Here is a 25,856-nt window from a genome sequence, read left to right as displayed (position 1 = left end):
GGGTACAAGTTATCAAGACAAGACTGTCTAAAGATATGTATATAGATATTTAGCTTGTTCTTGTTTCTTTACAACAGCTTTTGTCCTCAATTCTATAACGCAGTTTTAAATGTACTTTAACTATCGATTTTGCATAAATATTTAGATATTTATTCTACTGTAAAGACTATATAAATATTGCGTATCGTTAATAGCGTATCGTTGATATCGAACTGATTTTATAAGTATTTTCTAAATATATAGATTCACAAATAGATATATGATTGACATAGATATATACATACTTTCTATAGAAATTTATCCTTTTAAGAACTCAATACAAACAATACAAAGTATATTTATAAACCAAGAACAAATAACATTTACAGGGTATTTGCAAGTCAGCCCCTCTGCATGTGGCCCTCTACCTTGTGCTCTCGCCGTTTTCGGCAAATGTTCGGCTAGATGCTTTTAATTAAGGCACCCGACAGCGTCATGGCCCATGCATTCTGGCTAAGCAGCTGCTACGGTGGAGCCCAGTGTCTGCCAGGCCGTGGCGCCGTCAGTTGCCAGTTGCCAGTTGCCAGTTGCATTATGCTGGCACTTGCCGATGGGCGTGCGCCTCAGTGGTGGCGGCAACAAGGTGTTAACATTTTAAAGTTGCCTTTAATTTTGTTAAGAGCGCAGACAAACATATGCCCGCAGAGATGATGGCAGATGGCGGATGGCTGTTGGCGAATGGCGGATGGCGGATGGCGAATGGGAGGGCTAGCTGAGGAACTGTTATAAATAACGTAATCTTCACGCACGTAATTCAAATGGCAGCTAATGGGCGTCGGTGTGGCCGCCGTTGTTCAGCACCGCGTCGCGTCTCATTTAGCGCACGTATCCAAATAATGACCCAAAATGATGGCGTTTAATTCAAATGAAGCGTCTGCGCTGATGACCAACTTTGCGTCCAGCAAAAAAAAAAAAAAAAAAAAATGAAACGCATGTACTCATGCTATAGAAATGTGGTACACGACAAGATATCCTATTCTTTTATTTATAGAAAACTCTAGTTGAAAGCTCTAATCTTTCTCTCTGATGGACAAATCTAGAACAGATTTAAATAGAAATCTCAATTGAATCTGAATTGTCAATTGAATTTCAAGCGAATTTGAGATGGATTTAATTGCAAACAAGTAAGAAGCATCTCGAATCTCGACTGCTCGACTGCGAGATCCCCTGAACCCTTCTATGAACTAATATTCCAGTGATTCTTCGATTCAAGAATGGTAACAAATATAGAAATTGAAATACATATAAAAATAAAATACATACAAGTCTAAATTTGGCGAATCTAGCTCTGAAGATGTACGAGATATTATTTTATAACTGATTTTCTATCAGTTTTTAATCGATAATAGCAAAGACGGGAGTTGTTATCGATTTTTGGAAACAAACTCGATCTGCGTTTTATATACACGGGCATACGAAATAAAAATTCAAGTCCTTAGTTCTTACATCTTCTGAGATCGATACGGTCAAACGAACGGGCAGACATGTAGGTAGAGAGACGGACTGAAAGAAGACATGGCTAAATGGACTCAGATCGTCGCCATAATCAAGAATATATATATTTTATTTGATCTGCCACGCCTCCTTCTGCCTGTTACATGCATTTAACAAAGCCAATATACCCTGATTTTCCATTTTCAATGGGTTCAGGGTAAAAATATGCCCATATATACCCTACTCTGCTCATCCTGTGCTGGATATACAAAACTGCGTGAGTTTTGTAAATAAAATGGAATGAAATGAAATGTTTTATCAACGTGCCAAGCGCACTAAACAGCATAGCCCGCCAGTCGGCCGACCAAGCCACTCTCTGAATGATGGCCCTTTGACCACGTGAATGCTGTGTGGGAAGATGGGTAGATGGGGGATGGCGGATGGCAAATTGGGGGGTACGGCAGATAGACGCTGCATGCAGCGGTTCGAGCTACGCTTATTATCGCTGAGCCCCCCACCCCCCTTCCCATGTGATATTTGTTGTAATTGTTTTGTTGTCGTAAATGCGAAGATAGATTGCAATTGCCACAGGCCATTACCAATGGAAATTACGCACAATACGAGAACAAACCAAATACGAGTGGGCATAGAAAGAAGTGCTCTCCCATGGACAGCAGCGGGCAGCACTCGCTTCAAAATGCTTGTCATTAAATTAAAAATAAACGACAATATTTTATGCGCCTATAAATATGCAACGCACAAAATGTTACGGAAAGCGAGCATCTGCTATTTATATTTGTTGCTGTTGTTGTTGTAGTTGCTTGAATTGTTGTTTTTATGTCTTCTTTATGTGTAAGGCATCGTTAGAGTTAAAGTTTGCTGCCCGCATCTGTCTCAGACACAGGTGTGACCATGGCCAGAGATTGAGCGCCACAGAGAAATGAATTAATGTGTGTGTGTGTGTGTTAGACTGATTGTGTGTGTGTGTGTGTGTGTGTGTGTGTGTGTACGAGTGATTTGCTTGAGTCCTGCCCACTCTAACACAAACCATAAATTGTAAAAACAAAACAAGAGCTATTTTCTAATCTCTCGATTTGAATAAAATATTTATTATAAAATTCACTTGGCTATGAAGGATTTGGCCAACGTTATTCTGGCCATCAATTTATTTCAAATATTCAAATAAAATATTCGACTTTAGCCTATTTAGTGTAATACTCTGAGTGTGCATTCATTTTAATAGATTATTATCAAGATTTATGCTTTTTTTTATGAGATTTCTCTTGAAGCTTTAACATTTAGACTAAAAGTTCACTAAGTAGATAAATATGTCAATTTCACAAAATAATTAGAGTATAGTATATTCGAGTATTATATATTTATATGGTAGTATATTGCCTATTTGTATATTTGCCAATTTATTTACTATTTTTATAAAATTCAATAGTTCAATTCGTCACAGTGCTTTTACTAAGCTGTTAGATGGCTTACATAGGTACATAGGTACATAGACATATATAAATATCTAGACTTATTTCATTCTTATTTTCTTCTGCCCTAAAATACTTCAAATACTTTGACTCATTTTCGTGCAGAATAGAGAATGTAGTTTCTTTCCATTGAAATGGGAACTCTGGATAGAATGATTTTGTTTTGTTTTTTTTTTTTTTTTTTTTTGTTTGTTAATTGTATGTAACAGGCAAAATATATACAGTGTGCGTCACTATGAAATATGCATTCTTAGAGAAAAAATTTTTTTATTAATTTAGAATATATTTTAAAATTAACTTGGGTTTATTGATATGTGTACTTCATATTAAAATAAAAAACAGCGAAATTTAAGTTGAAAACAAACAAAACTGCATCGATCATCAAAAATCCTACAGATATGTTAAAAAAAAAAAAAAAAATTATTTTAGCTAGTTATTCTTCTTCTCTTGTTACTGATAACCCGATTAGCTGCAAGTATAATCTCAATCCATAGTTATGTTGTCTAATAAGTTCTGAAATATTTCGAATTTCCAATTTATATATTTTCATATAATATACATGTTAAAGAACGCTCCCTTTAACTGACAAAATGCAACCAACCAATCACAGCACAATTAGCGGTTGATGCAATATTACTAATGTGATGAAATTATGCTTTTAATGAAATACCCAAAACAGAATACTCACACACTCACACATCCAGTAAACAGCAACGCGCGCATACAGTGAGTGCAACCAGTTCGCTTCGACACACACATATACAAACCCTCTACATTGGCCTTAATGTTTTTTTGCCACTTAATCATATTTATTAACAGAAAACCATATACATATACCATATACCATAAAACCATATATGCATGTATATAACAACTTTTTAAAATTGTTTAACTCTTTATTTAGATTGGTTTACTGAATAAAAAAAAAGTTTTCTACTTATTATTAAAGCTTGAATTTTTAAGAATGATTTTACAGTTAGCAACTTTTTTTTATTTGAATTTTTAAAATTTGTTGATCTATTCTTCTTTCTTTTAATACTCTATACAAATTATTAAACTTAGCAAAAATGTAGTGTAATATCATTGAAATAGAAAAATTGCTTATTTAACTTATTTAGGAACTTTCTATTAGCAAAATTTATTATTTATAAATATTTATTTATAAGTATTCATAAGGAAACTTTATTAAACAATTTAGGCATATAAATGGATAAGTGTGAAAGGGCGTCAAGTCTTCTCATTCTACAGCCTTAGACTTATCGAACCTATGTGAAATTAGTTTAAGTTTTGGCTTTTAGAATACGATCCTACGTTGGGCTAACGTCTGGATTGGCATATTTTAAGTAATCAGGCTGCAGTTCGTGTCTTTTCGTAAGCTGGAGCTGTCTCCACTGGAGCTATCTCCAGCTTGGCATCCTCGAATTCGCTCCCCGCCTCGCTCTTGGTGTCATTGTCATTCCAGGGCTGCGTCTCGGCCGTGCCCCAAATGAGGTAGATGATATTGCCGGCGAATAGCACCGTGGCCGCAATGCTAAACACAATCTGCCACTCGCGGCGCTCTGTGGGATGTTGCACCAACACGCCCACCACAAGGGGCGTGAGCATGGCCACCAGATTGGTGAAGGTGCTCAGGATGCCAGACAGTATGCTGGCATGGACAGGCGATAGATCAATTGTGTTCAGCTCGCTGCCAATTGTCGCCGCACTGCTGACGCCCACGCTGAGCGTGACCAGGGCCAGGGCCAGGGGCTTCTGTGTGGCCTCCACAAACCCCAGGGCCATCATAATGACAGCCGGTGTCCACAGGGCGATGCTGTTGTACGTCTTCCGCAGCGCCGTCAAACTGAGCCGACGTCCCTGCAGCAGCACGTCCGCAATGATCAGATAGACATAGCACATGGCCCACATGAGCAGGAAGGGCAGCGCCGAGAAGAACGCATTGCTGTGCATCTGCAGGCCCAGCACGCCGTTCAGGTAGGAGGGCAGCTCCGTCTGCATCGTGGCCAGGCCCCATGTGTCCGCGCAGCGGGCACAGAGCAGCGCATAGAACGGCGCCGATGTGAAGATGCCGCGCCACGGTATAGCCATCTTGCGCTCCCGCCGCAGGCTGCGCTGCAGGTCGCCAATGATGTAGCGCTGCTCGGCGCGGCCAATGCAAGGCGCCTCGCTGGCCCGATTGGCTCCAAACAGCAGCCACAGCATGCACCAGGACAGGCCGACGGCACCGGAGACGTAGCTGATGCCCGGCCAGCCCCAGCTGGAGCTGGCCAGCATGCCGGCTGCGTACATGGCCAACACGTTGCCGCAATCGAAGCCCGTGTAGGCGAAGGCGCCTAGGCGCGTGCGCTCCACCGCTGGCGCCCAGTTGGCCAGATGCTGGTGGATGCAGGGCAGCGTGAGGCCCTGGCAGAGGCCCTGCATCAGGCGTATGCAGCAGTAGGCGCGCCACCCGCCCATATAGATGCCGTGCGGCGTCAGGGAGCTCAGCAAGGCGGATCCGAAGCTGCCCAGGAAGAGCACCGACTTGACGCCGAAACGTTTGCATAGATAGCCGCCGGCAAACTGGGTCAGCGCCGAGCCCCAGTAGAAGCTGGACAGGACGTAGGATTTCTCTGGCTCCGTCCAGTTGTAGTGCTGCAAGTATAAATCTCACAATTCTTAGTCGGGGCATTGTGCATCTCAGAGGAGGCGTGGCACTTACGGGTACGTCGACATTCACGGACGTGGCATTTGTCATGGCCACCACGGCCACGCCCACATTGAACTGCAGTGTGGTATTAACGACCAGGCCCAGGAACAGCAGCAAAGCCTGCAGATGACGCAGTCCAAGGCGAGGCACTGAAATGCAAATTAGACACTGAAATCCATGCTCTCCATTTCCATTTCCACATCCATTTCCCCTTGCAGGCAACACCCACCTTTCTCCAGGTCCACATCCGTGTCGGTCATTCTGCTTGAGCGGCTTCGTTGTTGTTGTCGAAAACTGGGCAAAAGAGAACAAAACGAAATCTGGAATCCCCTCAAGTCCAAATGCAACAATTTCTAGCTCAGCTTTGCTTTGACGACTCTCGATTTGTGTTTCTGTCTCAGCTACAAAGAAGAAGAGTTAAGCGGCATTAAAAATGTTTTGTAGAGCAAGTAAAAGTGCTAAGGTCGACATAGACCAACTGGGAGATATACGGGACAGAGAGAGATTTAATGGGCCAAGTATCTACTATTTGATATACCAAATGGTAAACAAAATCGAATCAAAGCTAATGCATTTATCTATAGAATTCACTTTAGCTTTAGTCGAAATATCAATTCAACTTGCTTATTTTAATCTTATTTAATAATAAAGAAATAAAAAAAAAAAATCAATCAGCTTCCAGTCTATCGAATTATCAATCTTTGTTGGTAATAAATAATTTGAAAAATTATGGAAACATCTTTTTTATTGACAATAAGCAAATTGAAGTACATATCGATCAATCACTCAATATATCAATTAAAGGAATTATTAATGAATACACCATTACAATACATAGAAACATATATTTTTATTGATAATGAACAAATTGAAGTAAATATAGATAATTATGTATATATATATACATTTTTATTGTTAATAACTAATTCAAGAAAATATTGATAAATACTCAAGCATATCGAAATATATATTTTTATTGATATATAAATGATTTATAAATACATTATTTTTATAAAATTATAAGACTCTTCAGAGTGTATGCTTCACGAGCGCGCACTAACTAACTATACCACTTATGGACTCTGCCCCGCCTCTTTTACCTCTACCATAAATTTACGCACAACTAAATTTTTCTCTCAGCTTGATTCACATAATTTCATTCACATTTTTTCGTATAATAAAACGAGCTTTCGCAAAAAATCTAATGAGTTGACAAAAGCTTAAAAACTCATTGTCATAAATAATTCATGTGAGCAATAAAAAGGCCAGCTCATTAGTCGAGCAATTATCGCGTAATAATTGATATATTTTACTTGGCATATAAAAGGCAATATATTTTGATAGCTTCGCGATTATTTTACTGTTTCACACAAAATAAACTAGTTCTATATTGTACAACAAAGGTTTTTTTTTTGTTATTTTTTTTCCATTTCTATTTTCATAGCTTGCTAATTTCAATGCTAATAAAAATGACTTTGTATTTAAATCATTTTATTTCAAAAGTTCGTCAATTAGCGTATGCTCATATTTGTCAAAGAAAAGTAATATAAAATGTAGGAAGTGGATAATTAAAATGTAAATACGAATTCTTACAGTAATTTTGAGCTCAAAAATAAAAAATAAAAAAAAATAAATAATAATAATAATAAAAATAAAAATGAGTTGCTACAGTTACAGTTTCTACAGTAATGCTGTGCACAAAGAAATTTAAAAAAATTAATTAATTAAAATTGTTATTTTTTGTTTAATTTTAATTATATTATATATTATATATATTATAAAAAAAAAAATTTTTTTAAAATAGTTTCATAACATATATTTTTATTATCAGTCATAATAATATAATATCCGTACAAATACAGCGAAAAATGGCAAATTTTCAAAAAACAAAATTTTAATAAGGTCAATAATTTAATTTATATGCCAAAAAAAAATATATATATATTTTTTTTTGTTAAGAAAAAAAATAAAAATAAACAAAACAATAAAAACAGAAAGATTTTTGAAGGTGAATAGAGATTCTATATTAGAGACCAAATAAATAGATAATTATATAGGAATACATATACATATAAATATATTAATTTTTTTAAATTTATATAAACATTTTTAGGGGAATAAAATCCCATTAAATCCGCGCTATCAAGTTGCTCCTGCGGAAACATTTGTTTACAGCAGGCGAAACGGGATTGAAAATTGAAACTTGGCCAGGGAATTAGCAGCGGCATAAAGTTTTATTTGTTTGTTTTTGTTTTAGTTTTTGTTTTTCTTGCATTGTTTCGGCGATTGTTTTGTGTGTTTGTGTGTCTGTGGGGCTCTCTGGCTGTGCTCAAAAATTTGGTTGACAATATCAATGAAAAACAGAACCGAGCATTATAGCCGATCTTTAGCGACTGCATGATACTTGCTCATGCTAAAACAAAATTAGAAATTAAATTGTGGAAAATAGATGGGTTAACTTATCCGTAAAGAGGGTTTCGTAAGAGATCCACCTATAAAAATTAATAATTTGTGCTTCGCTAAAACTCTGCATCGACCAGTATCTAGATATCATTATTAATATTTTAATTTCTATAGATTGATAGCAGAGCTAGATAGCACAGTAAACTTCTTGGGTTTGCCACGCCTCTAGTTCCGTTTACATCATTCAATTTTGGTCAATTAACAGAGATTGTTATGTGACAATCGTAATTGTAAGATTGGAATGCTCCTATATAACCTTGAAATTTGTATATGGGCATGGTTCAATAGAGCCAGAATACAATCGATTATATTAATATATATAATATAATACCATCTGTGTTTTATTTAATAGTATTCTTTAAAATATAGATACGCTTTAATGTAGTGTTTTTCAAGCGAATAGTCTGAAAACCAATATACTCTTTTTGATTTCTGTCAACGGGTAGAGAAAATAATAAAAATGCCTGTATATACACAGATGTATCTGTGTTGCTAACAAGATACTTTTGGTGCCATTGACAGTCGCACACACACACACACATGCACGCATACATGCAGACATAGAAATTTGCAATCCCAACCATGCGTCTGTGTCTTTTTCAGTGCCAGCCATCTCTATCCGAATGTTGTTGCTGATTTCGCATGCTTTTTCAATTGTTCGAAAAGCTGTCAATACAAATCGGACAACGTGCTTTAGTTGTGGTGCTGTCAGAGGAAGGGGTGGGGGGGGGGGGGGGGGGGGGTGGTGGGCTGGGTTGGCCGTCTCTGATCTGGCGCTTACAGCCTACTAATGCAGCTATAAAGCAAATAGTAACAACAACAACAACAACAGTAGAGAGCAACAATGCAATTGCTGCAGCATATTCGAACATATTTTTGGGTCCCATGCAAATATTTGCACATTCGAATTTTTGTTTACATTTTAGTGCAAATTTCGTAAATTACTTGCTTGACAGTCTGGCAACCCCTACGCGCACCACAGCCCCTCACCGTCCACCCCCGCCACCCACACCTGAGCAGCATATCATGCAGTCGCTATGTGTACTAATACATGTGTATCTACATAAATATATCTATATATTATTTTCCTTCGTTTTTATTTGTTTTACATTTAATTTAAGTAAATTTGTGACATGTGCCGCGCATTACGACAGTGGCGTCGCCAAAGGGGTTTCAGCCAATTACAAACTACAGACAGACTCATTATTTTATACGTATTGGCATTAAAATTTCAATCAATTTTTTCTATTTAGTAATGGTTTTGTTGCTTACGACCCCTTTCGATCTACGCCTCTGTGCACTGGGTCTATATTAATGTCTAGCAGTCGGCTTGCATTTATTAAAAACAAATAGGCAACACACATATCTGACACTCTCACACCCACAACTACACACGCACACATGCACACATGTTAACACTGCATGCAAATACATTTATGCATTTTGTGTTATTTTAATTTAAAATATCTGCCGATTTATTGTGAGAATTTTATAAAGCTTTTCGGTCGCAGCGCAGCTACAACAATCGAAAGACTCTATTTATACGCACACATGTATGTATACATGTGTGTATACACATATGCAAGCACATGTGTTGTGTGAGGGTGTATTTATGGATGCAACAGAAATGATGAAATGAATCGAAGCAAAGCTTAACTGAAAACTCTCTGAGTGTATGAGATTCCTATTGGAACATGGTAATAGTTACCCGAATTTCCAATTGGACTTTGTACTTTTGTTTACACGTCCATTTTTTTGGGGGTATGCTCTTCGCACAGTGTGTTCTATTAATATCCAATTTTAGTACTTTTTACAATTTTGTTATTTTTTTCCGACTATTTTTTTCGCTTTTTTTTGCTTATTTTGTTCCGTTTAATCGCTTAGCGCGTCCGTCAACTGCGCTTTGTTTATGCAAATAACTTTTAGACGTTCGCTGCCAACCAATTTAAATCTCGCTTAATAAAGTTCTATCCCCGCTGTCTGTTTTGCTCTGCTCCTAAAGTGACTGGCGAATGGCATGGAAATGTTTTGTGGAAATCTAAAAAAGAATAGATCAGGCAGCGCTTGGCTAAAGCGCGTATTGTTCAATAAAAGTATTCAATTCATTGCTTGGTGTTTCAATAAATTTAAATCATTTTCTTGTAGCTTTAATTGAAATTAATTGATCGGTTTTACCATCATGATAAACTTGTCCAAAATCCACATTTTATTCCCCCTTTTGGCGTATTTTAAAAGTGAACGCTGCGTGTGCACACTGTCGAAAGCTGGCTGCTGCAACAGTTTCTGCTGAACAGCTGATCGTTATAGATTTCTGTATATCATCTGTTAGCTAACATATACAGAAAATCAACAGGTTAGGTTATTGAAGTCGATATCGATAAGAAGTACGTTAACAAACTGTGCTGTGTATTTTCGACATTTTAGTTTTGGGGAATTTGCGTTTTGTTTAAAGGTGCTTTTCATATTTTAACAAGTTCCATTATATAAATTTATAATAAATAAAAATGTGTAGTTTAATTATGTTATATATTTTTCTTTTAACATAGGCGTTGTCTATCGCCTGCAAATCTAAACAGAATTTCCTGATGGCGGTTAAATTCAAACGCGATCACTAAACGGCGATTTTTCTTTTTACTGCGGCTTGACAAAGTGATAGCCATGAAACTAATTAACATTTTTATTTCTATTGAGTTGGATTGCAATTTTGAGAGTATTTTAACTCATTTTGGTAGTTTTCTTATTGATCGCTGTTAATAGCAGAGCAGAAAAGAAATATGATGTTATTGCCTCTGTTATGTTATTCATTCGTTGTCGTTCTCTCTTTGGCGGCGTGCGATCGGTAATTCTCTCATTTACTGTTAATGTTGTTGTACGTACACATGTTTGCGGACGGCGAAATAAATTCAAAATTTACGAGTTTTAACTTTTAGACTTCGTTTGTGCGAAAGCAGCGTGCCTTAGAGCAATAAATGCCATTAAAATTCGGTTTTTAAAAAAGAAATACCAACTGCGTACAAAATCAAATTGAAATATTTACATTGTGGCGACAAAACGATCGCAAAAGACGCGCAAGCAAATAAACAAATTTGCGGCCGTCATCTCGTCGTGTGTGTAAGTGTATGTATGTGTATGAATGGCTGTATTCGTTGCGTGTGATTCAATTGTTTAAGCAAACAGCAACGGCCACTGGGCAATTTTTTCAAAATCATTTAATTGCATTAACAACAACAACAGTAACCAACCAACAACAAAGTAAGCAGCAGCCCAAAAAAAAGAAGAAAAAAAAGTAAAGAAAAGGAAAAAATGCCGCCAAATGACGCGACGTCATAAAACAGCGATTCAATAGTAATAAATAAAATAATATAAATTACAAATATATACAGAATCGAGAAAATCAGTTAAATTTGCTTTTTATGTCAGTTTCGGTCACACAATTTCGTTTGATGTTTGATTAAAAAAATTTCGTGCATTTGTTCTCGTCTTGTCTTTTTCGTTTTGTTTTATTTTTAAGCTTTTTCGTGTATCCTTTTAACATACAATTCGCGCGTGTTGTGCGTTGTCCTCATCTGGTCACACTCGCCTATCTGTCCTCGCGTCGCTGTTAACGAAGAAGCAGAAGCAGAAGTAGCGAAGTGAACACGCGCGTAATTTTCGCACCCTCACCCCCCACCTCTTTCCCCCTTTTTGTGCTTGTGACATTTTTGGCATTCTTATTGCATTCCACGTGTGATTCGTGTTTTTGTCCGTCTCGTCTCGTATATCGTCTCGTAAGTGTTTTTTGCCGCCGCCAAAATTCAAATTGTTTGTAATGTTTTCATTGGTGTAATTTTCCCGCCTTTCGCTGTCCTTTGCCCTTTTCTAGTGATTCATTGTATAAATTTTCTACGTTTCATTTCAATGAACGTGCTGAAAAAGTTATTGTGAAAAAGACAACAAAAAAGAAAAACTAAGCTTCAAAAAATCAGTTATTAAATTTAACGGATTCGAAATCGACAACGAGAACATCCACAACATTTGACCCGTTGTTTTGTAAGTTTATTTAATTAATTTTGTTGCATTTTTATTTAAATTTCATAATTTTTATTACTTATAATACTAATACTAAGGTTTTTCTTATCACTGTTATCTCATCTAATTTTACCTACTTGTACATGCATCCAAAACTCTACCTAAACATAACTTCGTGTTTGTATATATGCACACAAATTCACACACACACATATATATATACGTACGCATTTACATACATTATACCTGTTGCCCTCTTGTCTGCCATCTCTGCCAGGTCCGTCTGTCTATCTCGCTTGCACATGCTAGCATATTTGAACATTCATTGTCAACGGTTATTTCATGATTGCGCTTTGTTGTCTTCATTTTAGCTCTTGCCTGCCTTGTTAGTTTGCTTTGTTGTTGCTGGTCGCGCAGTTGCGTTCACTTACATGCAAACAAATACTGGCGTCTGAATATATGTATGTACGTATGTTTGCGCATGTATTTTCTTATTGTACATTCCAACCACCATTTCATTTTGGCTTACCTCACTTCACCTTGGCTGAGCCCAGCTCAGCTCATCTTTAATCGTATTTCGGCTACACTATGCCCTTATTGGCAACGCCGCCTTTAACGTTGCTCTTGTCTGCTCTGTTTATGATTTTTGCCGCTGTGGCAGCGCTTCGCTGTCGTTTTCATTTGCTCAACTTCATGGCCAGCGCTTCCTTTTTGCATAATTTCGCTGATTCATCGCAACGTTCAAAATTTAACATTCTTTTTTTCACTTTTTGTTTTTGTTTTCATATTTTGGTTCGGTAGCAATCCGTTTGTGTTTCTCGGTCGCGTTTTTGGTTTTGACCAAAGGCAAACGACATATAAGTACACACAATAAATTGATAGTGTTGTTGGTGCTTTTCGTTCGTTGCGTTGACAGTCAGTTTAGCATTTGCGCTCAGGCGTAATGGAGCTTTTTGTCAGGGTCAGCTTTTACCGTCCTAACCTCAATATTTGAATTTGATCAATGAGTTTATAGACTTTTCTTAACATTAATTAAATGCAATATCTAATCTTTCACTCAAACACGTTAAAGTATTAAATATTAAAATAATCAATTTTAAAAATTTTCTTAAAATGTAATTTGTTTATGTATTTGTATATATACTTTGAAAATTTAATTTTTCTTTTGCACACACTAAACACTATATAGTTACATACTTAGTGCAACAAGAGCCGTTATTTTGTTTAAAGCTCATTTAACCCACCTATGCAGCTGTATTGTCCAGCTATAATAACAAGAACAACAAGAACAACAACAACAACAGTAACAACAACAACAACAACAGCAACAGAAAAATTAACTACTCAACGTCGCGTAATTTGCAAACAAAAGTCATTAAAATATCAAATTAGCGTCTGGCGTTGAGATTTAGTCAAGTTTCCCAATGATGGTGTTGACGCCAGTTGTGCCTCGATGACTGTAAACTGAACGACTGACTATGAAATAACTGAGAATGTCTGGAAATGTGTGCATGTATATATATGTATATGTGTGTGTGCGTCTATCTTTGTGTGTGTGTTTGGGTAGAAAAATGGAAAGTAAACCTAATGCGGCACCCGCATAAGCTCATTTGCTGATTATATTGTACGTATACATATGTATATAATTATATATTATATATTGTATATGCATATGTATATGTACATTAATATTTGTATAGAGTTAGCAGACCGTACGTCACATCTGCTTTAAAACTTTCCAAAACTAACATAGATTATGTATCGGCAAGCTTCTAAATACATATGGCACTTATTATCTCTATTCTTTATCTTAATATGGAATCCAAAAATAATATATAATTTATTTACCTAATACATTAGTTGCTATGATATCCATTCAGAAAAAGTGAATGTGTATATATTCGACCCCATTAGTAGATAAGTGTAGCAACTGGTAGGCGATTCTCTCTCTAGTATAATGACGTTCTTCAGATATCTTTCATGATGATACATGTTTTTATCATAACACAAAGCTTTTTTGTTAAATTAGTTGAAAATTACTATAATTTTTTATTGGAATTTTCAATTTTATTAAAATAATTGTATATTTTTTTGTATTGAAAGCGCATTAATTATTCGACAACCAAATAGTTATTTTTTTATCACTTAGCTTATCGGAAAAAAATTGCCGATAACAGAATTGACATGTGTGCACAGTGCGCTCTTCTTTATTGTCTAGGCAGGTGAGCAGAGAGGGAGACGTGGTCATTTTGTTCAATTTTTGCTGTTTTTGCAGTTAATTGAATCAAGCGGGAAGGAGAGAGATATAGAGAGAGACGGAGAAAATGACAGTGGCAGAGAGAGAGAGAGAGAGAGAGAGAGAGAGATACGGAGAGAAACACGTTTTACCTGGACTGACTCACACCGGAGCTGAATTGAGTTGAAGGAACCCATTGGCTACGGGTTGCAATAAGTATTTCAAGTAAAAAATAAATAAAAATATTAATACAAATAGCTACAACTGCAACAATAAGATAAACATTATCAACATTGCATTCAAATCATTTAAAAGCTAATTTATGTTTGCCTACAAACATTTTTGCTTACTTCGTAAAACTCGTAGTTGACTTATCGATTGAACGATCTCACTCAAAATGCGGTCACACATCTCTTTGCTCTATATTTTGGCACACTCATTAATACATATGCATAATGCGTTGATAAAGTTATCAGCTAGCCCATACCCTGTACATAACTGTTATGTAGGCTAACTATATGCTAAAGTCTCGCTAGTTTCGTCAGTTGCAAAATGTGTGCGAAGTTCTCAACGATTTTGAATATAATTTAAATGCCAGTAATACTTGTGTTTAAAGTTCTTTAATGGAATGAATACAAAAAATAAAAAATAAAATTACAAATTTATATAAACTCAATATCTCTCCAAAATGTACCCTTTGGCATTTTTACAGGGTATACAGATTGTATCTGTATCTGCACAAAAGTTCTGTGTGAAATACGCTTGCGCGACGGCAAGCGCTCGACTTACCCCTCTCTCAAGTTCTACACGAACGAACGCGTTTAATAAATTATCAAGTTGAATGCCCAGTTTCGAAATTTGACCTTGGGTACAAATTTCGGGTCTCGGGGCTCTACTCTATACGTATATACAGTAATTATGTCTCTGTGTGTGTGTGTGTGTGTATCTGTTTAAATATCTTGTGATTGTTGACTGCGCTTATGTTTTCTTAGCTTGTATGTAGTTTCTTTGAGCTTTGATGCGTTACGACTGTCGCCCGGCCACAGTCTGTTGCCCATGACTGGGAAGTGAAACTCTAGAGCAAGTGCGTAAGTCTTGGGCTTCGGTTAATTAGCGCATCCATACAAATTAACTAACGCACATGCGTAACTTATAGATAAATAGATGGAGATACAGATACATAAATTCAAGCAAATTTCGTTGCGTAGTGATTTTCGTTCATTTCGGAAATGATTAATGTGTTAGGTCGTTTCTTTTTTTTCTTCTATATGTATGTATAATTTTGTTTCTTTTTTTACTCTTTGGCTCTAATGCCTGAAATAAATTGCCCTTGCTCTTGGTAGGCAGCCAATTGCAAACCGGTTTTACCATCAAATTTAATGAGATTTGAGAAACGGGCAAAGAAACAGACCCACAAAGAGACGGAAAGAAATACATTATGCAATGTTTACATATATATTATAGAACATCACCTAAGCTTGTTACCAAGTTGCTAAACATCTAGAAAATATCACACTATTGCAAAGTCAGGCTTATATAATTTATTATTACATTTCCTTAATTTGAAATTGTGTAAATATTTTTCTTGGAACTATCTGCGGTTTTTAAAAGTCACTCAGGCGCCACCTTTTAAGGGTATGCGATACTTATATATGATACATACATGTATATTCTCGATCATTGCCTATTACTTGCTGTTTCTCCGTGTTGCCATATCTATGAGAACAGCGTTCTCAGAATCAATTAGAGTTCTATCTTATAGAATAAGCCCAATTTATTCAGGCTTTTTTCAAGTCATCGATTACTTTTACTATTAGTAATTGTATTATATATAAATAATATATAACATTATAAAAGCAAAAATATAACATTGCTAACCCTTTCAATCTCGGATTCATAAATTGAATTAACAAAAAATCTCTTAAAAAAAAAAAAAAAAATAATTTTATAAAAATTATTATAATTATAAATATTTATATATATAATTATAGTATGTACAAAAAAAATTTAAAATAATAATTTGTTGTTAATTATAGTTATTGAGGGATTCCGATTTTATTTAGTTATGCTATTAGTGCTTTAAACAGAGATACATTTGCTTTTTGATTAGTGTAAGACATATTGCAGATAAAAAATAAAAAAAGAAGACCAAAAATTGGATTTGTGATTTTAGTTCATTATGAAATACAAAATTCTGCTTCATTTAAATTTCTTTAAAATATTTTAGATAGTCTATTTGCATAAAATTTATTAATCTAATTCTGCTCTTAGTATTTTATTTACATACCAATAGCAGAGCTATGAAAATCGGAAAGAGAAAATGACAATTTGTTCGTTAAAACAATTATAATCTGAGTATAAAATTCATTCGAATACCCGCCTTAAACTTTGATTACAATCATCATAAATTTTATTCTCGTTTCTCAATTTAAGCAGCTTTAATAAAAATATATTTTATTGATTTTAGATGTCTTCTGTTTATTTTTGTTGGCCTCACGCAACGGTCGTAAAACATAAAAGCTAATCAGTTCGCGCTGTTGGATTTTTGAAAAAGCATAGTGAATAGTGAATAATATTCACACACATGCCCAGCATCTGTCTGCATAAATATTTATTGATATTTGACATGATCGATCACTCAAAGAGATAGAGAGAAGCATTGAGGTGATGGTGGTGGTGAGGGTGAGTGTGGGTTGGGAAAGCGTTAAATGCTTTTGGGCTCGTTGATGAGCCAATTTGTTGAGCTGTTGAAATATGCAAATGAGACATGTCCTGCTGCGGTCTCTTTCGCTGCCGCTGCTGTGTAGCCGATGATGTGGCCTGTCATATTGGGCATCAATTTGTGGCTAGAAATATGTGGCGTTACGTTTTCGTTGATTTGTATAATAATCATACACATTCAGTCAGCTAGCCGAAGGTGGAAAGGTGCAAAGTCGGCTCCCCCAAAACAGACTGTTGTTGCTTTTGGTTTGGTCAGTGCGTTGAGGTCTTTCGTTCTCACCTATTTGGAATTGCGGTGCTTTGCTTTTATCACCACGCACGTAAATGTCAGACATAAGCCCCTCGGTTTTAAAATATCACAAGGAATTTCTGTTCATTTCACTCCCTCTGTGTGCGTGTGTGTGTGTGTGTGTGTGTGTGTGTGTGTGTGCGTGTGTATTTGATTGATAAGAAAACGATGCGACAGCTGTTCGGAAAATGCCGGCTAACTGTTTCTAATACTCTTGTTGATACGGGGCATATTTATGTGGGGTATATTTATGTTTCTGTTTAGTTTTTTTAATTGACACGCTAAAAGTGTTTTCTGTTTATAGACTTGGGAAAATTGTTGGGAAGTTTATTTTTATCATTTTAGCCAGAAAATGTGTTTTCAATATATTCAACAAAATATAGTATATTATATTTATAAATATATATGCTTCTATTTCAGATATTAACATTTCTATTGAAAGGGTATATTGGTTTCGGGCTTATATATAAGTGGGCTTACCTACTTTTATGTTTCTTCTTCTTTGTTTGGCCTGTGAACGTCACACAATTTGTTCAATCTAACCCGAAAAGGGGCTGCAGATACAGAATAATCTGAATGCGTAATTGGGGTTGCATTTCTCCGGTTTCCCAGTGCTTGAAGACGTAGCTAAATTGCCCTAAACTTCAGTGATTCTCAGTGGTGCAGAGTCGTATCACATGAGTCTAGGCTGGTTTTTCTTTCGAGTTTGTGTTAAAGTTTTTTCTCTCCCCTTAACTTATAGTAAATCATCTTATAATTTCGAGCAATATTTTTAAATTTATTATAAGTCACATACACTTCTAATTTATATGATGGTTAAATGTTGTTTTTCATATATTTAATAATTACTCTTCATTAAAAATGTTTGAGTGGCATGTTAAAGCATTTAGCACTTATTAATATTGTATAGACCTATATCTCTATCCATATATAAAATTTATCATTTATTACTATTATCCCATGCAAATTGACTACCAGCAATTGGTTTATTAACTATACAAAATAAACCATATATATATGTTTTGTAACAACCTTATTCTGTATTGTGTACTCGTGTGTATCAATTGAACCCAACTCTTTCACACACTTTGACTCTATTGTTCTGTTTATACGCTCAACTGTAAACCACACAACCACCAAATTAAATGCGATGATCAAACAAATAAACTGCATAAAAACAATAATAATAAAAAAAGAAAAACAAACATGAAATAGCATTTAATAAATATAAAATACATATCCTCTCCCGCACAAACTCATCTATTTGCCTACCCACATGTATTTACATATACATATATATGTAAAACTAAATCAAATAGCTATGAAGTGTATATATAAACACAAAAAAAACTATATATATATGTTTATATATTTATATATTTATTCTATTTTATGCGCTTGTTGTGCTGTGAATTTTGTTCTATTTTTTTGTTTCACACTTTCTAGCTCTCCATCCCCTCTCCCTGTTTCTCTTTTTTTTTTGTCTACCTTGCTCTTTGTATCCCTTTCTAACTGCCTTTCATTCTCCCACACCATATTCCATCGCTGTGCTTGTTATTTTGAAATGTTTTCTAAACATTGATACAGCAATTTTTTATGACACTTTCACAATAAAATATTGGTTCCACTTTTAAAACTGTATATATATATATATATATATATATGAGATGCATATATGCTCTCCCTTTCTCGAGCCATCAAATGTGCATTCGCCTGCGCTGCAACACACACTTCTACGACACACACACAGACACACCATTATCAGTACATAAATATAAAATTAGTTGAACCTAAATCTGTTGCATTCAAGCGATTTCTGTCCTTTAAACTATAATCTTAATAACTTTTATTGACTACTGATATTTTGTAATATATTTAAAAAGTCTTACTTCATATCTATCTCTCTCAATCTCTCCATATTTCTCATTTTCACTGTTTCTCTATTGCTGGCTGTATATAATCCTTACATGTACCTCTATCTCTGTCTTGTCTTTGTCTCTCTCTCTCTCGCTCTGTCTTTATCTTTTCATGTATATGTCTGTTTGTCTTACTCTTAGCTTACTCCCTCTTTCTTCACTCTATCTCTCTCTTTCACTCTCTCTCTCTTTCTGTCTCTCTGTGCCCATGTCTTTCCTCCCCTCTCTATATCTATCTCTTTCCGAGCTTATCTGCGCTTTTGCTTACCACATTTTTCAATATATCCAATATATATTTCCCCCAATTTTTCCGAAATACTGTTGTTTATAATAATGAAAGCAAAAACCTTTTACAAAAACTTGGTGTCTCATATATCGAAATTGTTTTGTTCTCTTTCGATTCTTACAGGCGCCCGCCCCCTCACATCACGTTCGTGTATCGTGTGCAGTGTTTAGCCCCCCATATAAAAGCCAACAGCGCATAAAATATATACACAAAAGTAAAAATCCAAATAAATTATAAATAATAATCAGAAGCAAAATAAGCAAAAGGAAACCCATGAGCAGCAGCATCAGCAGAAGCAGCAGCAGAACCCCGTTTGCAATTAATTCGATCAAAAGTAATTCAACATCTCGGCCAATTAAATTTGGTTTATTCGAAGTGAAATCGTTTTCAGTGTCAGTTCGCTCTTAATTATCGCCGAACTGTGCGTTCTCTATAAATATACCAATTGTGGTGGAAATAGACGCCACATATAAATACAAATCCGCATATCTATATCTATCTATAGAATAAACTCAACTTGTTGTGTGGCGTGTGATTTTAGTTGTTGTTTTTGAATAAATATTTTTTTTCTTATTTATGCGAGTGCGTGTGAGAGTGTGTGTGTATGTTGTGTTAAGTTTATTGTTTCCTAATTTTGTGTGAGTGTGTTTAGGTGCACTCTTTTGCATGTGGCGCAATTACTACCAATTGCTTTTATACACTAAAAGTAGTTTTCTGTTATCGCGATATATGAACAAAAACAAAAACAAAAACAAAAACCAAATCAAAAAGAGAGAAGTAGGAGCAACACACAATACCTAAAACATTCATCGACAAACGCTGCTAGACGAACGCGCCAGCCAACAAAGCCGGCTCACATGTGTGGGTTTCTCTAAAGTGGGTGAGTAATCAGCAAACCCAAAACTTGATTTCATATTATTCATAAACTTTTAGCAACCGATGATAATAAACCACATATACCCCATATAAGCAACAATCAATTGAAGTCATCTCTAGCTTATACACGCACTTACACACACACACACACGAACGCAGAGAGACCAGAGCAAACACACTCAAACACGCAGCTCATATAAATGTGTGATAAATTCATTCATGCATTTGACTTTGACAATAAGTCAAATACAAATATACATATATATGCATACATGCATACATACTAGCTCTGCCCCAGTGCAGTCATTTATGATTAATATGCCCTTTTCAGTTGATATTAAAAAGTTGTAAAACCTAATATTCAAGCAAAATATTTCATTCCTTATTGTTGATATTTGTATTATCCATTGAAAAGGGGAAATCAGCGCGTGATGTTTCAGTGAAAATCTACGCAACAATCATAGACAGGCAACCTAAACTAAAGTATATATAGCTCATCCCTTTCGCTATTGTCGATTATAATCGATTATTCAACTCTGATTTTTTGTATAATATACTATATATAAATTATAAAATAAATTGCTGTTCAGATTCGAAGATTCTCGTCGAGCAGTCTCTCGACTACAAAGCACTCTTACTTGATAATCTTATTCTTATTTCTTTCAAAGAAAAGTAAAGCTCATTAATAATAACTTCATTAACTTTTTATACGTTATATTTCCAGTGAATTCATTTTCTATAATTAAATGTTTCACAATCTATTCAGAATCTTACAAGAGCATTTTATTATGCTATATGAAATATGCATTATTTTTCTATAATTAAATATTTCACAACCGAATGCATATTTGTCAGTGCTTTAATTAAAGTTTTTGTATTACAATTTTGTTTTTAATTTAACAAAACTTTAGTTGCAGCTATTTTCAAATTCCTTTTGAATGTAATATTTGCCTCTAACTAAAATTCTATGCGACTGTCGCTTTCATTTATGCAGAAAGTACAAAGTTTTTAACATTCAGATAAAGTTTTGCGGTAAATACGATTCATATTATTCGTCTGTATATAATAGTGGAATATAATAAAATATATGGAAATTAAAATGCATTTTTCCCTTTAATTTTAGGGATAGAAAACCTAGTTGTTTTAAAAGCAGACATATAAATAAAACTATAAATAGGAATAAATAAATCTATGAAAGCTGTCAATTTAACCATCAGTATAAATATATAATTTAGCAGTATAAAACACAGTTCTAGTTAAAAGAATTAATTTGTGTTACACAGTTGTTTCGTAGCCTGAAGAGTTTAAGAGAACTTTGAAACTAAATCCCGCAAAAGCATTTAGTCTGCGACATTCGATCTACGGTATGCGATATAGATATCTTTAGATAATGATATATCACATATATCACATATTTTAAGACCTGTTTTGATTGCCTTTTGCCATATGTGTTCAGACATTGCCTCTGCCGGGGTGCCTTGTGGCCAGTCCATACTCCTTTAGTTTCCTTTTGTTTGCATATCCACAGACATTATTTAGTCGCTGTCGGCAACCGCCTTTGCATGCTAAATAGATTTTTGTAGCCAAGTTCGCCCGCGTGTGTGGTTCAGGGTGCTGTGGTTCAGTGGTTGTCATTGTCGTCGTTTTGCTGAATGCCAAGAAATGGCTAAACTTACTTAGCGTAACGCAAGCACGCTCCATCGTAATCATTATAGAATGGACAGCGGAAGGCGAAATGTTTACCTTTGCTTGGCAATCTTGGCGGGCAACACCTGTTGTCAATTGCAGTTGCAGTTGATAGAGTTGAGAAATGCATTTGCAATTGAGTTTTTCCTGAGATCTTGACTCACTTGTCGAGTGGATAATGTGAGATATAAAATAAAGCAAGGATTTCGTAAAGAGAAAAATCTATAGAGATAATGCCAACATTAGAGCTTCTGCTCTGTAATTAAACATTACTCGAGCAACATTTTAAAAGGAAATAGCCGAGTGCACAACCAAATGGATTCCGTTTTTAGCTTTTACTAATTTATATAGTCCATATTTAGAGCGAATTTTGTCAGCTGTATTTACATTTCTATGAAATGACGAATTCATATGCTTTGGCATTATGTTTCGTTTCGTTTCTATTTCCAATGCAAGAGCAGCCTTTGTCTCGCTCGCCTGGATTTCATAATTAAACTAAACAATATGCATAATTATATATTTATTTAGCGTTGTCTATTTGCCAGCGTGTTGCTGTTGATTTCTTGCGAAAACTGACGCAAGCGCGCACTGGAAAAATAGAACTGAGCTGAGTTGAACAGCTACAATAACAGTGGAACAACAATTGCAAGACTTATTTAAATAAGCGCTTGTTTGGTTCCACAGTTCATCAAATGACAGGTCAGCTGTTTTTTTTTTTTTTTTTTTTTTTTTTTTTTAATTTTTTTTAATTTTTGTTTTGGCCCATTGCCGCTTGGACTTGGGCGAAGGGGCCAAAGCACTGGTTGGTCCCACGCGACTCGCATTTCTGTCCGACGACATATGCACGACCCAAACAACACTAAATGTGCACATGTATAAGTGTGTGTATGTGTACATATGTGTTGTCTATGTGAGCACTTGAAACTCCCAGTCTCTCTGGAGTGCCTACCCATCGTATAGTTGCCCGGAACATGAGTCCTATGTCACAATGTTCGTGTTGCGTGCTGCGTTTGCGGCTGGCTCAATGGCCAACTGTAGACTCGTTTAGAGACGGTGCCAGCGCAGCAGTTTTAAGTGCATTCGCACATTAAACATTTCAAATTGTAACTAAAATGTGACAGTCCCGAATTTATGTATAATATATGTGCAGCAGTATGTATGCAATACATATGTACTCATTTGTGGATGTTGTAGTACTACATTCTACAAATGTCGCATGAGCTGCTAGATCATTTGCTTTTCTATTTATTTCAATTGCCTTTAATCGCGTGGGTGCCGCTCATCCGCTGGCCGTCAAATGCTCTTACTGAAGATATTTTAGATCGGTCTTTGTTGATCTTATATATACAGTTCTGCTCAACTATTTTTTACATATTTTTTTTTACATATTCAATAGGACGGTTATCTTTGCATCGTAACTTATAATATTTGTCTATAATAAAAGCGATTAATCTAAGTTTCCAAATCTGAGTTTTACTTCAACAAATATTTCTATTCAGACCTCACAAAATTCAATGGTGCTGCTTTTGTTTGATACATATTTAAAGCTATTTTTTGATGGGTAACATTTATTTATTTATTTATTTATTTTTTACTTTTTCTAAATTTTTGTAAATGTTTTGCTCTTCATTTTAATTCAATTATTTAATTTGACTTTTTAATTTGTTTTGCTTTTATTTTCATTTTATTTATTAATTAATTTTTTATTTTTATTTTTTTATATATTTTTATTTTTTTTCATTTACCTATATATTAATTTTTTTGTAAACTTTTTTTTTATTATTTATTTTTTATTTAATTTATTAATTTTTTTATTTTATTTTTTATTATTTATTTTATTTTAATATTTATTTATTTTATTATTTATTTTATATTTAAATGCCATTAACACCAGACTGCTTTAGCTAACCAAATATCGGAGTTAAGTTTTTTTTATTGTGTGTGTAATTTCGTTGTCTAGCGTTTGATCACTTGGTTCATTGCCCTTGAATATTTAATTCCCAAATAGTTTTAGCTTTTAAAAGAGTTACATGCCAAACATATTCGGTTGTTGTGATCGGACTAAGAGATTCTTAAAATTGGATTTTAAGCTAATACCTCGTTTTATTGTTCAATAATCATTAAACTTAAGAAGTAAAGTGCTCCATTCGCCTGAGGATAGGGTATCTATACATTTGTATTTCCTTCTAACACAAATCATTAGCAACGCCCGCGCAGACGTCTAATTGCTGCTTTATAAATGAGCATTTGGCCATAAGTATTCAAAACAGTTTTCATCGCATTTAATTATTATTATTTTTTTTTTTTTTTGCCAGCTAGCACCTTTTAAATACATTGGCAAGACAATATAATCAGAACTTCAATTTAACAAATTAGCAGCAGAGGCAGACGCGAAGAGTAAAGAAAATTGGCCAGTGGCAGCACCTGTTGCCGGTCCAAGTTGGCCTGTAAAAATATCATTAAATTTCACTTAAGCAATGCAAGAGCCATGCCAAACTCCAGACAGCAATAGAGCGAGAGCGAGTGAAAGAGAAAGCGAACGAGTCACAGGGCGCTGAGTAAGAGGCTGGCTCTGCATTTTCCAGCTAAAGGGCAAGTGCCAAAAAACAAAAACACCAACAACAACAATTCCAACAACCAAAAACAAAACTAAAACAATAACAACAACAACATGGTTTAGTTTTCTTGTTGTTTTTACCGCGTGCCGCGTGCGGCAACGGCGCGTCGTCGGTATCTTGTTGCTGCACGCCCAGTGCCCATATCTCCCAGCTGCATCTTTTCGCCATCTGTCGCTGCCACACCTCGCTCTACGGCGCCCCTCTGTGGCTAGCTGTCTGTGTGCGTGTGTGTGTGTGTGTGCAAGTTGTTGCACTTTGCGCTTGCGACCCACATTTGTCTTTGGCGGCCGTCGCCGCATGGATTTTCCGAGGATTTTCACCACTTGCGCTTGGCTTGGTGTTTTTGTTTCTGCTTCTTCTTCTTCGTTTTGTTGTATGTTGAGCATTTCCGAGTGCATTCTTCGGACGGATGCACGAGACTGGAATTTGTTTCTTTTGTGCAGTGCATTCAATCTTTATGCGGTCGGCATGGTTGTTTGTTGTTGTTGTCGTTGTTTTTGGTGGTGGTGCTGGTGGTGTTGCTGGTGTTGCTGTTGTTGTTGTTGTTGTTGCTCAGAGATTTTCCTGGACTTCCTCCACTCAGTGGCACTTTTAAATTAAGTTAAAGTTACTTTTTGCATAATGCAGTGCTTTTTGGTCAAGTACTGGCCCGGTATTACCTCTTCATGTGTTTTCTTTTGGCAAGTGCCAAGTGCAGAGCATCCAAGAAATTTCACTGTTCACTCTAGCATTACAAATATGCATTCTGGTTTATTTGTTGCACTCTACTTGTGCCATAGACTGGCCAAACAAAAAGATGTCAGTCGACGGTGTTTGTAATCGTACATATACATATTTACGTTTGTATGTGTGTGTGTTTTTGTTAATTTGTTAGCATTCGAGTAATTCTGCAGTAAAGAGGTAGTTGTTTCGAATAGAGGGAAAAGTGCAACGGATTAAATTATCAAAAATTAGACTACGAGAGATGTTGCTAAATAAATATTATAAAAACCAGTCGATAGATTTGCTCTTCTATGCGATTTTCAAAAATGCTACTATCAAAATCAGTACACAGAAAAGAGAGTAGAGTGAGAAAGAAGGAGCGAGCTATAGATAGATAAATAGA

The 25,856-nt window shown here is 35.4% G+C and overlaps 2 protein-coding genes across 20 annotated transcripts in view; one reads left to right on the top strand and one right to left on the bottom strand.

The window, feature by feature from the left end:
- Positions 1–3,847: 3,847 nt before the first annotated feature.
- Positions 3,848–13,610, bottom strand: LOC108620810 (putative inorganic phosphate cotransporter). 6 transcript variants are annotated; one of them, XM_089462146.1, is made up of 5 exons: positions 12,653–13,283; positions 12,363–12,549; positions 5,882–6,053; positions 5,665–5,801; positions 3,853–5,597 (listed from the first exon to the last, which is right to left on the bottom strand). In XM_089462146.1, the coding sequence occupies exons 3-5, from the start codon at positions 5,910–5,912 to the stop codon at positions 4,311–4,313; spliced, it is 1,455 nt and encodes a 484-aa protein (XP_089318272.1). In that variant the 5' UTR covers positions 5,913–6,053; positions 12,363–12,549; positions 12,653–13,283; the 3' UTR covers positions 3,853–4,310. The 6 variants fall into 6 exon arrangements, with proteins under 6 accessions (XP_089318269.1, XP_089318272.1, XP_089318271.1 ...); XM_089462144.1 differs by lacking the exons at positions 12,363–12,549; positions 12,653–13,283 and adding exons at positions 9,824–10,183; positions 10,291–10,409 and having other exon boundaries at positions 3,854–5,597; XM_089462145.1 differs by lacking the exons at positions 12,363–12,549; positions 12,653–13,283 and adding an exon at positions 13,368–13,610.
- The window catches only part of heph (polypyrimidine tract-binding protein 1 heph), a 186,691-nt gene continuing 171,795 nt past the window's right edge, over positions 10,961–25,856 (top strand). For 7 of the 14 annotated variants that reach the window (XM_089462139.1, XM_089462137.1, XM_089462136.1 and 4 more), the window contains exons 1-2: positions 10,961–12,144; positions 19,695–20,451. The gene's annotated coding sequence lies outside the window, so the exon portion shown is untranslated. The remainder of the gene's footprint in view (positions 12,145–19,694; positions 20,452–25,856) is intronic. The other 7 variants (XM_089462138.1, XM_018017773.2, XM_089462129.1 and 4 more) reach the window with 3 other exon arrangements.

This window comes from Drosophila arizonae, chromosome 2 (genome assembly GCF_054131065.1).
Source record: "Drosophila arizonae isolate 15081-1271.41 chromosome 2, UAZ_ARI_1.0, whole genome shotgun sequence".
NCBI lineage: Eukaryota > Metazoa > Arthropoda > Insecta > Diptera > Drosophilidae > Drosophila > Drosophila arizonae.
This window is presented reverse-complemented; position numbering and strand designations above follow the sequence as displayed.